General features: G+C 33.1%; 1 protein-coding gene across 1 annotated transcript in view; it reads left to right on the plus strand.

Moving 5' to 3' along the window:
- The window catches only part of LOC110451630, a 101626-nt gene extending 91060 nt beyond the window's left edge, over positions 1–10566 (plus strand). The window contains exon 17 of the mRNA XM_021499748.1: positions 2902–10566. Coding sequence (XP_021355423.1) covers positions 2902–2992 — 91 coding nt within the window. The 3' untranslated portion in view covers positions 2993–10566. The remainder of the gene's footprint in view (positions 1–2901) is intronic.
- Positions 10567–12930: the final 2364 nt, after the last annotated feature.

Raw genomic sequence — 12930 nt, forward strand, 5'->3', positions numbered from 1 at the left:
GACTTGACCCCTGGGTCATAACTTTGAAACGGTTGAGATTCCCACCCCAAAACTATAAATACAAATGCTGGGCAAAAAGAGACGATGCAATCATGATATTAATATTGATCATGGGGTCTGATCACAACCGTAGGGACCTAGTTTCTGAGTCAAAGCTTGGAAACAGTTTAGATCCCTACACCATAACCATACATAAAATCACTGGGCATGAAAACTCTAATACAGATACGCTACAAGGATTGGCCTTGGGGTCTGGCATATTCCATTGGATCTCATTTAGAGAATAATTTGCCATTATTGCTTAGATATCCAGGTGAGCGATACAAGCCCTCTGGGCCTTTTGTTTACACCAAAGTATGGAAACATCACGTTCTTCACCTGATTAGATTTTGATGATCGTCGGTCAAGGCTCTGTATTGTTAGAGTAAGGTTTGAAATATCCCATTCTGGATGTAGTTGTCCAAGAGGTGTGGATGCGCACAGCACCTAATGACTTTTAAAAGTGTTCCTAAATGTTGTAACTGATACAGATGTTGCAGTTGCCTCATCATCCATTCGATCTAATTCAATGTCTGTTCTGGCTTATAGTTTTTATACGCCTGTCATTCAGGACATATAATGTGGGCAAGTGGGCGGGCGTGAATGGTGTATGGTCGATATCTCGAGTAGTTTTCAATGGATTAACTTCAAACTTAAAAGAAGGTTCATTATCGTGATAGCTCAGACAAGTTTGATAACCACCATTGTCCAACAGTAATATATGGAGTTATGGCCCTTTATGTACAAAAAAACAGACATCTGCTCATTCAATATATGACGGGCGTGTAATGTTTTGTTTTGTTACCTGTAATCTATGTTTCGGAAGTCGCTACAGTTACCGTTCGAGTTGTGACTTGAAATTGGTCCACAGAGGTTCTCGGAGGGGTATTTGTTCAGTTTAGTGGATGATTGTATCTTCCGTTGGTGTCTAAATGGTCTAAATGATATTGAAATTATTGGAGGTCCAAGTTCCTTAACATATGCGTATGAAATGGTTAGCTCATGTTCTTTGTCATGCCTCATATGTCACTCTACTGTTCTGCACTCTTAAATACAAATCTGTATCCCTTCTGGTAATGTGGAAGGTTGGAGCATTTATTGACTTTCTTCGCCTAATTTACATATTTAAGATGGTGTCTGCATGTTTGTCTATGGCTGCTAGTCGAAATATTTTTAGGTCACCTGAGACAAAGTCTCCAGTGACCTATTGCGATCGCCTTTTGTCCGTCGTCGTCCATCGTGCGTCCGTAAACAATTTACATTTTCGACTTCTTCTCCAAAACCACTGAACCAATTTTAATGAAATTTTGCAGGAACCTTCCATGGACAAAGGTCAACAAAAACAGTTGCCGGTTTAGTCACAAGCCCCCAGGGGCCTGAGGGGCGGGGCCAAAAAGGGTCAAATTGACCAAAATTTCAAAATTTATTATGGTTTATAATGGCAAATGATACTTGAAATATTACAGGTTAATAACTTGATTGAAATTATAACCTTGAGTTGACAGTTTGATACTTTGAAAATTTTGAGCCAGCCCTACCCCCAAGGGCTGTAGGGTGGGGCCCAAAGGAGTCAGTGTGCTAAAATTTCTTCATTTTCCTTGTTTAGAATCAGAGGTGCTAGTTTCAAATACTTTTTAGTCTTAAATCTGTATGCTAGATATTGAATAAGGTGGTTTTATTGTTTTTTGTTACTTTGAATAATATTACTGTACATGTTAAAAACAAAATCAACTCTCTGTATAAATATATCAGGTGACCGTTAAGGCCCATGGGCCTCTTGTTTAGAATCTCCAGAGGTCTTCGAGATCATTTCTTGATGATCCTTAATGGTTGTGCTTGATATGTTTAAAACCGCCACAAAGAGTTCCTCCCAGCTTGCTTTTGAAAAATGCAAGTTTCTTCCTCGGTGTTTGATGAACGTGTTACTTGGTATCAGACATGAAGACAACAACATCGTGGTTCGATATTCCTTGTTAGTCACACTGCTTTTCACAAGGTCTAGCAGAAAGTCGCCTCTAGTGGGTTGGTCAATCATTTGGGTAAAGATTAATAGTCTGTACCAGGGCTTCCTGGACAGGTTTGTTTCTTGCATTTTTGGGAAATAGATAAGATTTTTCAGTCAGTGTCTAGGCTTTTAAAATCTCTGATATTTCTATCTTTACTATTTTGGGTTAGACTGGATGGTTTTTCAAGTTTTCGTTTATACTTATTATCCCAGTGCGGCATAAAAGATGACCCTGCAAACAGATCTAATTTACCTTGGAGTTTAACCTTAACCCAGGCGACTCAAACTCAGTAACACTCACGTATTCAGATATCACAATGTCCTCATGTATAAATACGAATACTCTACAACCTAAGTTTAACCTGGTTTGTAACAAGATTCTGTTCTGCAGATGATGTCAGTGTTCATATGATCAAAAGATGCCCTCAATTTGGATTACTTGGCAAAATCCCTTTCAATCACTTACAGATTTCTAAGAATGGGGTTTCGGGGTGTTCGTTGACTGTCTCGTACTCCACGATCTCCGAGTTCATTTGCTATCTGTCCCGCGTGGTGCGTATGCTGCTCTTCTCAATTTGTTTTAGGAGTTATATTTGTGTGAGCCTTCCTTCAATTTGTTTCAGGAGTTATATTTGTGTGAGCCTTCCCTCAATTTGTTTTCATTTTTAGTCAGATTCTGTGGTGTCAGATTTCTAGCTTACTTGCATATTTAACAATTGGAAAAGATTTTTTAAACTATTCATTATTAAGATGACAGCTTAATACTCTTAGACGAGTTATAAATATTACTCGTTAAATATAATATGTAATGAAGGTTCGTCGTTACTTTCTCATCAATTGTTATATCTGTTCTGAAGGTTTGGGTACCCGGATCCTACTTATCTGGATAGAGTTCTGGACGAGTTGAAAGCCAAGGGAGTCACAGAGGAGTCCCTAAACGACCCATGAGCCAACAATCCGAGGCAGAAAATACTTTGACTTTATTATGAGTCACCATGAAGCCCCTCTATTGTCATCAGTGAAAAACTCTGCAATTCCAGGGATTTCATACACCTATCAAATATTCAGGAGGATGGAGTTCTTTGAAAAAACTGTGACTTAAAGAAAGTCATAAATAAAAACCCAAGAGAGGAATGTTTTTTTATTGATACACTCATTGACGATTTTGATGGGAGTATCAGTTTTACTCTAACCCTGGAAGTAAGAAAAGACCAATGTATGAAATTTGACTTTTCATTCAGAAGCAGATAGTGTTACTAAAAGGAGAGTATATATTTATCTTAAATTTGTTATAGCACATGCTTATCTTTTTGCGGAATTTTAAACCATATATTGTCTAATAGGATGATTCTAGCTAATGTTTATTAGGTTGTGTGTACCAGGTTAAAAACTGATATACGTCAGTTTTACTGTTGCGGATGTGTTGATCAAGTTTATATCAAACATTTGATGTTTAGAGGATATTTGGTAACCCCTTGATGATTTTAATTACACAATACAGTGACCTCATTTTAATGGTCAATACGTTATTGATAGCAGTGTAAAATTGGGTTGTTCAGGTTACATAACTTGCAGGATGTGTAATATTTCCATGCAAATGATATAATCAGAATTATTTTCTCTGATTATATCATTTCCTATCTAAAATTTTGTAATTATTTCTTGCCATCCAAAATGGTGAGTAACATGTTTTGCTCTGTTTACTCTTTAATTAATATTGAATATTGTCAGTTATAATATTAATACTCAGTTTATTTGCTATGCCTTCCCTTCATGCATGGGATACCAATTGTATTTGTAATTATCCGTCTGGTTACTTTTTAATTAATTATTTCTGGGCCGTAATAGCCTATCTTGATGAAATTTTGTCGCATCAACCCAAGGAGGTCACCGTAATATTCACGTCAAGGCCATTAATATTAAGTAACTGTAAAATTTCTATCAATTTTTTTTTAATGCCATTATGTTTTATGTGATGTGCAGATAGATAACCAGTTGAATCTTCGGCGTCCTGAAATTAAGCATTTGGATCTGAAAAATAAATATTCCAGATTACTGAGACATGTTCAGACGTTGAAAGTTGATATAGGCAGGGACAAAATCTGATTCCAATATAACTCCTGCTAATCCTTGATTTGAACTTCACAAATAGGCTTGGTACAGCTAAACCTGCGTTATATGAGAACAACCTCTGAAAAGCAAAATTGGCCCTCAGCTCAGGTTGTCCGTTAAAATATGTTTAAATCATAGCGAAATTACCAAAGTTGGAGATTTTCATAGTGGTTTTTAACATAAGCAATATCTGAACCGAGGTCATCGCAATAGCAAGTTTGGCTGTGTGCTGGCTGCTTTGTGATAAAGGTTATACCAGATCATCTTTACCAAGTCATCCTCAGATATATAGAATATCCTATCCAAATACGTCGTTTTCGAGATACCTTTTCACTCCAGATTCGACCCGTTTCAGAAATACATGTCACGTGATAGGGCGTATATATACTTCTGCTAAACAACGATAATCTGATAGCAGTTCAAACAATATGAAAGAAGACAAGGGGGGAACTAGTCATCAGATCTTCTTTTGTATAAAGGATGTAAAACTTCAGCTAGTTCCATCACAAGTTTCCAATCTTTCACTGCTTTGACGTCCACCTTCTACTTATGTACCTTCATACAGGAAGTATATGATAATATCCCCCTTAATGTACAACATAACAAGCAAGTCACGTGACTTTTGTTCCTGAAACGTTTATTTCCAAAATGACGTATTGACATCAGTAAATGGAGTTTTTGTGCGGAAACAACGATTGTTATAATTAAAACTCAACGACGATAAATGATGATGAAAGAGTTATTTGTAAAGATGAAAATATTATCTGTGTGATATTGTAAGTATATTTTTTGTGGAAATGATTTGTTTGTAAGTGTTTCCTTACTTCATAGTTATGGTAATTGTTTTGCTTAAATATATACCATTGATAATGAATGATTTCTTATATACCATAAACATTTTAATGTAAGATTATGTTTTTAGAAACTTTCATATGACAGTTACTTGTTTAGATGAATGATTTCTTGTATACCATAATTTTTTTATGTAAGATTATGTTTTTAGAAACTTTCATATTTACAGTTACTTGTTTGGAAGCTTATAACGTACAATTAGATGGTTCTGGAAATTTTCTAACACACCGGTTCTAGCTATGACTTTATAACTTATAACATCACTCAGGTTTTACTAATCACGAAAGGTTTGAACTGCAACAAATGAAAACCAGACAGTGAAAATGAAAGTGTTAAGAAAAAATACTCGAAAGGTAAGAAATTACTCACCATCTCAGTAAGAAATTGATTTCATGGAAAATTAATGTTGTCTTTTATAGGACAATATAGCTATTGAGAAGTGAAATGATTAGACAGATTCACTGTATCAGAAAAGAAAACAAAAAACTTTAAAAAAAAACTAAAATATAATGCATCAATTTTGTCTAGATTATAGACACTGTTGATAGCTCGTTAAATTATGTCAGGTTCTACAACATATTGGAGGTAGCAGGGAAATGTAGAATTAAAAGTAAGAGCTGTAACAGTTCTCATGTTGATTATAAAAGAAGCTTCATAGAGATTGGTGAAAATCAGACACAATGGGAATGAGTTTGAGATTATCTTCATATTATGTTTCACATTTCTGTGTAATTAACATGTACTTTTAGTTTTTGTCATACAAAGTAAGTGACAAAAGAGAAAAAAAAGAGGAAAAAAAAAGAGAAAAAATCACCTTTTATGTAATCATGTAGTTTCATGTGCGAGTACAAGGAATCAAACTACACGTTATGGAAAGTTGATGACTTAATTCACGATTGCCTGTAATTGTTTTATGTTAGTCAGGCTGTATATTCTCTTAGTTGGATTCGTTTTTATCGTTGATTTACTTGAATATGTCTGTAAATATGTATTTTTGCTCTCATGGTTTCATGTTTTATCATTGATATTTCAAGGAAATATTTACTTTTATTCCAGAGTTTAATGTAATTCGCTTACTTTTGCTTCATCATCCAACTCATATAAAGTTCAAATTTGCATTGTTTTGATTGGTTAATTTTGATTAATTGTCTTACCATGGTAATACCAAGACATCATAGGAATGTTATAAATATATACTGACATATGATACAAAGAGATGTAATATGTATATATATATTTATCAAAGTTAAAGATTCAATGAGATATGATATATATATCAAATTACAAAAATGTAATATTAGTACATCAACGTCATAAAATAGTATGTGTATATCAACGTTACTATAGTATCATGTCTTTATATATGCACATAATTACCTTTGTTTTGCAGTCTGAAGTGGATGGTGTTATTATACATATTCTATAGACATGTGACTTACAATTATCATTGCTTCTGTTTGATGTAATTCTTTGGATTATTGGTATCGGACGAGATTGCTGTGGAGAAGGGATCGACTATACTTTATTTCTAATTAAGTGTTAAGGGATTTGATCACGAGATTTATTGCTTTCCTACAAGTAGATAGGAAATGAAGTGTGTGCTTTTCTGTTGGATGATGTGAATGACCTACAGGAAGCAGGCAGACATATTTGTGCATACTTCAATGTAGATGATGGCTACCTGATGTATGTCTCAGCTTGTAAGATTGACCAATCACATGAACATACTGTTAGTTTAGACAGTCGGGCAAATGGATGTCTGTGACTTAGTTTCGCCATACGCAGTATATGATATATGATGTAGCTAGGCGGCATCAGATCCTTAAGTTCATTTGTGATGCTTAAAGCATTTTTTATAACCTGCAGGGCAAGGCGTATGACAGAGTAAAAAAAAAAGCAGTGATATTGAAAACGTCATTTGGCTTCAAGATTACTCCAGATTGTTGAAAGCAATTTCTTAATCCCCGAAAACAAGAAATGAGGATTGAGCACATAATGTCAATGTGAACATGACAACGTGTTCATGAGAAAAACCCCTGTTTTATAAATATTGCTTCACACATAAGTGTATGTTTTGTTAGGACCTGCTATTTGGTCTACGTTTATAACGTTATATATGTCATTTGATAGAAAACACTTATGGTCATATGGCTAATGTCTGAAACAGTACGATACAAATATGTTTTTATATCTTTTGTTCGTGTATATAAATGATTGTTTTGTAAGCTTGCAGAGCACAGTAATACACCAGACCATTGACCAAAAGGTCATAAATATGGATCCCGGAGATAATGGGATCATATGGTCGTGTTCTGTGGGAATAACAATTCATCTTTGTAGCCACACTAATCAACCCAATAGTGGAGTATATAATGGTTTTATTGGTTTCAATAGCCTCAATCAAGGAAAGGTATAACATGTTTTAATGAAAAAAGAGGAAAAGGTTTCTATATATAAAACGATAAAATAATTATTTTGCGTAAGATGACACCTTTAACTATGTGTTAATGTTTTTGTATGTATACATTTCTTTGTAGATGTTATTTGGAGAGAAATGTGATTTTGTTTTGTTGTAGTTTTAGAAGAAATGTATTTCGTTTTGTCATTGAAAATTTTCTCAAGAATATATTTCCATATGATGTTTTACGCTGCTCTTGTTTACACTGATAGCCAGGACTCGTTTCTGTGGTTTGTCAAGGTACCAACCTATCTTTTAATGAATGCCTAATTCAAAATAACAGATAAGGACATTTATTGATTTATCAGAGCAAGGGAATGGTTATCTTTTGTCCGAATGTCTTCGATCTGGAAATTAAATTTCCAGACATGATGTTCAAGAAATAGATGAGTAGCATTTCAATTTCATCATACATTGCAGTAATTGGTAAGGTAGGATATATATTTCGCTAGTTTGAGCAGACTAAAAATTGTTTCGACTATCAGGCTCAGTTTTGTGAAGCTAGCTGTACCAAATCACACTATACTTATTTATATAAACTTTTAATTCATGACTTGATCGATTTTTGATTTTCAAAATGATCACATGATAGCAAACACTTGATATAGATATTTTGAGATGTCAATTAAAATACCTTACCACAAACATTACCCCTAACACTCTTTGTACACCAAAATGTTGCCTTGACCGCACCTTATGTTCGATTGGTTATGTTCATTTGAAATCAAATTCTATAATAATGTTATTATTATTGTCTGTTTTATTTTAAATTTCAAAGATGAAAATATGGTATCCAAAAGAGTAATTAAGAATGAAGTTGTCTTAATTTGATTGTGTTTATTTGTATTGTTTATGCAGTACATTTGCATTTTTGATATTCATGAAAACCATTTTATAAATCAGACGGAATTGAAACTAATTTAAGATTTTTCATTATATCATTTCAATAACTATATAAGTAAGTATATCTGATCACTCATTTGAAGAAATATAAAACGGAAAAAAAACTTGAATCATTGCCTTTTAGCAGGAACCAGGGTGGTTCCTTTCATTGTAAATTGTAACATAACAGTGGGTGGTTTTCCATATTTAACCCGTAGGAATCATATGTGTTTGTTTTATTTCACTTTGTAACAGCTAGATTATTTGATAAAAAAATGTTTGTTGATTTTTTAAGTGTTTAATCAATATATTTATCAGGCTTGTCTGGGAAATGATTTCACAGTCCAATATAACAAATGTAATGAACAGATTTTGAAGTAATTTGTTCAATTAACATATGTATAGCTATTGTTTGGTAGGCGATTACTCTGACTAGTGCACTAGATTTAGATAAGTAAAATCAGTCAACACTACTCTCAACCTTAAGTATCAGCTTTAAGTTTCATAAGGTTATCGAATATGTACAACATTAGGTATCATCTAATGGCGCAAAATATACAGGGTCACTATACTATAAAAGATGTTATAAATTCTGCAAATGCACCATTGTAGATTGAAATATGTGTGTAGGAAAGAATTGTTTGAAAGAACTTTCAAAAAAAATCATATAGTTCTGTCTGATGTAAACAACAGTTTAGTTGTGCGTGTTACAAAGGTAATATCATAGTCTTGAGTCCGTAAGTCTATGAACTCTTTATCTCAGTGTACATCTTGAATGCATGCCATTCGTTTTATGGGTTTTTTTCGTCAAGAAGAAACAGCAAAACATTTTTGTCCATGTATTTGTTCAATTTAGCTAAAGCAAGAACCATAAGAAACAACGTGAATTTGCTTTTGAATTTATACCTTGTACTTTCAAATTGATTTTTTTTTACCTGATAATTCAAATTCGAATCAAAATTTAATCTCTTGTCAAATCCAAGAACACTCTTATTGCCAAAGGATACTTATATTTTTTTGATTTATCACACACTTCGTTCGATGTATGGAGTTGTAATCATTTATAAATGTATCATACGAATAGAGATACTTTATACTTCAAATTACTTCAACTTGAATATTATTGGGGGAAAAAACACCATAACTGAAATACAACAAAACAAAATACCACAACTTGACAACGCCATGACAAATACAACAGTACCACAACGTCAAAACACAAAAATCAAATACCACGACATCAATACACACAAAAATACCACGACATCAATACACACAAAAATACCACGACATCAATGCTCAAAAAAGTATACCTTTATGTCAATTAACAAAATGATAATACCACAATGTCAATGAATAATTTTTAAAAAGTCATTTGCAAATTACCGTAACGTCAACTAAAATATCATTTATATCTAAAAACATGAAACAAATATATATGAAATCAGAATGAGCCCACATCAAAGGAAAGTAAAAAGAATAGGGGAAAAATATTGCCGAAATGATTTTAATGGCTTTACAGTAATAATAATATTAAGAATGACATATTCAAGTTTACATCGAACGATTAAATAGACATCTGGTTGTTTATGGGTATGTAAACGGTCAAACAAGAGAAGAACATCCAGTGTATAGTGTACACCCAGTATGTAATGTATAACCATGTTTTATAATCTGAACCTCTGATAATGAATAATTATTTCGACTTTGTTTATTAAAAAGATCACTTTTTATTTCTATTTAACCTGATAAGCTATTGTACGTTTTAGTTTGTTTCATGAACGAAATATTTGCTTGAAAATATATTGTGCCATATAACGGAAGTCAGAATTATTATTATGTCTTGGATGTGAGTATTTATTAAGCGAACACGTTTGTTCTCTAATAAGAGTATATATGGAAAAATCAAACCGGTCTCGAGGTTTATTCAGTAATAACGACTTTCATCCCTTTTGTTGATTCGTATAAGTGTCTTAAAAGGTCAAATAATTAATATGAAACGAAAACATTGCACGCAATATTACAAAGTCGTTTTTCATCAAGTTTAAATCAAATTAAAAGGTAAAATTGTTTTGAAGAAGTCTCTAAAAGACAAGTGGTTTATGCTAATTTGTATGTCCAAGTGATGCTTACAGAGAAGAGTTCCCCGGCTTGTAATTTGATGTATGTTAATATTAAATAGTTATGCCGTTTACATTTAATAAATATATCATTTGCCGTTTGATTTCTTTTGTTTTTATTTGTCCAGCGCTTTTGTAAAAGGTGAGGAATATGTAGTTCGTGACTTCCGTCCATATTAAACTACATGTAGGTTCCGTACACACTGTTGGTTTGATTTAGCTCTACTGTTGCATTCTGGTCAATGAAATCCTTTAACATTTTTAAATTGAATTTATTTATCATAGATGAAATATATTGGTCTAGTGGCGCAGTGGATAGCCTACTCGTCTTTTCACCAAGTCGGACGTGAAAAAGTGGTTTTTTCTCCGGGAACTGTTGTTATAAAATAAATAAAATATATATTTCAGTCGAATTAAGGATATGCTTGCACATGGTTATGTGAGGAACATTACTATAAATACATGCAGTTGACTGTGAAGAAACGGTATACCGGGTGGCGGATTCCGTAAAGTGTAGGCAGTTGTGCATATCCGGATAGGGTTTGAGTAAGATAAATTAAGGCTTTGCTCGACAATAAAACCACGGAATTAGATCTAAGTCCGTGATAAAACTTAGTGAATAAATTATTGACTTATTTAACAATGTGTGTTGGTATACACTTTAGAAAACGTGTTTAGGTACTCATTCTTATAAATCATAAATCTTTGTTGTGCGGTGTTCCAAATGGCTGAGTCGATAGGAACGATAACATTTCTGTGACATTCCTAATGTATTGCCCGGCTGTCATTTTATTATTTTAAAAAATATCGCAGCTCACCACGAACAGAAATGACATTACGAGGCTACGGTAACTCACTACTTACTCTTATAAATGAATTAGTATTATATAACTTATAGCTACTGATTAGCTTGGATTCTCATCGTAGACATCTGATTTAAATAATAAGATTTATGCATCCTTGATAACTAATTGGCTTATTTATCAATTGTTAAGAACTCCTGAACATCCATACACAATTTCCACTTATATAGAATTACTCTATTCCAGATAAACCAGGCTGCGTGTAGCGTTTGAATGGTCGAGAGATGTGCGATCATATAAGAGCGCTTATTATTCAAATTTATGATGGGTATCCATGAAGTTTTGTATGACCCTTTATATGTTCAGATCGTGTGCGAATAAGTAAAACTGAACTATTCTTATTTACATACAATAACAAAGAAAAAGGAACACAACTCTTATTTAAGCATATCATACCACTGTTACTTATTTATCCAAAAGTAAAGATCAAATATCGAATAGGACAAAATAGCAATATTCTGCTTACAGTTGAGGACGTTAAAGTGACCCATAACGCTCCGATTTCGTCAGTCGTCCCGAGCTGCATGTAGTACGACATGCGTAAATAGTTTGATTGTTAAACGTAAACTCAAATGCTACGAAAAAGATGCCAATAAAACCCGGAAGAAATAATTAGAATACATATAATTATTTACATATTCAGACCATTAACATTTCACAGGGCGTGCAATCATACTATAATCAAATCGAAGTTCAATATTTTGGCTTATTTCCATTTAGCGTTTCCTTCTCGGCAACGTTTGAAACAAATGACGACATGAATGAAACAGAATTTCATCAGCAGCAACGTATACGTATTCAATGCTGCAGCTGTGGTTACATTGATTTTGTTTGAATCAGCGGACGAAAAAGAAAGTATCGACGTGAAAAAAATGTACTTCCTTTGAGTTTGAGACCATCATCAAAATTCATGTACTCGAAGGCATATTTATTTCTGAAAAACTTTGAAAATATTGTGAGATTGAAATAAAGAACATTATATTCCGTTTATATAGGTCTCTGGTTTATTGAAAAATAAAATTTAACAGTACCAGAAAAAGATATCAAATTGAATACAGTGGGACAGAAAATATCATCTCCTAGTGTTTTAACCTTACTGCTAGATATAATGTCACTGAGCCAACAATACCAGCTGCTGAGCGGAAAGTTTCAAAGGATTGAGAGGAACGAAAATGTGAAAATAATGGGCATTGTTCTCGTATTAATAAAAAAAAAAAAATGTGATAAATGTTATAAGTGTGTCAGCACAACTTTAACTTTACTGTGAAAAAATCATAAATTATAATACAAATTTTTGACAAGACATTTTGAATTGCCTCCTTAACAGTTTAATAGCTATTCTAGCTTTAATAATAGTTTTCTGCTATTATAATAATATGCTGCTATTATAATAATATGCTGCTATTATCTGGTCAGGTTTGCTTACGTAAATGTTATTAATTGTGAATGTAGATTAAAACCTTAGAAATATATAGCAGTTACAAATTCACCACAATGACCACTTATATTCTATCACTAATTTATCTGTATCTGAAAAGGAAATCCATGGCTTTGAATGAAGTGAATACGACTAAACATTCTGATTACAAAAAGTGATGC

This window comes from Mizuhopecten yessoensis, unplaced genomic scaffold (assembly GCF_002113885.1).
Source record: "Mizuhopecten yessoensis strain PY_sf001 unplaced genomic scaffold, ASM211388v2 scaffold6135_2, whole genome shotgun sequence".
In the NCBI taxonomy this organism is placed as follows: Eukaryota; Metazoa; Mollusca; class Bivalvia; order Pectinida; family Pectinidae; genus Mizuhopecten; species Mizuhopecten yessoensis.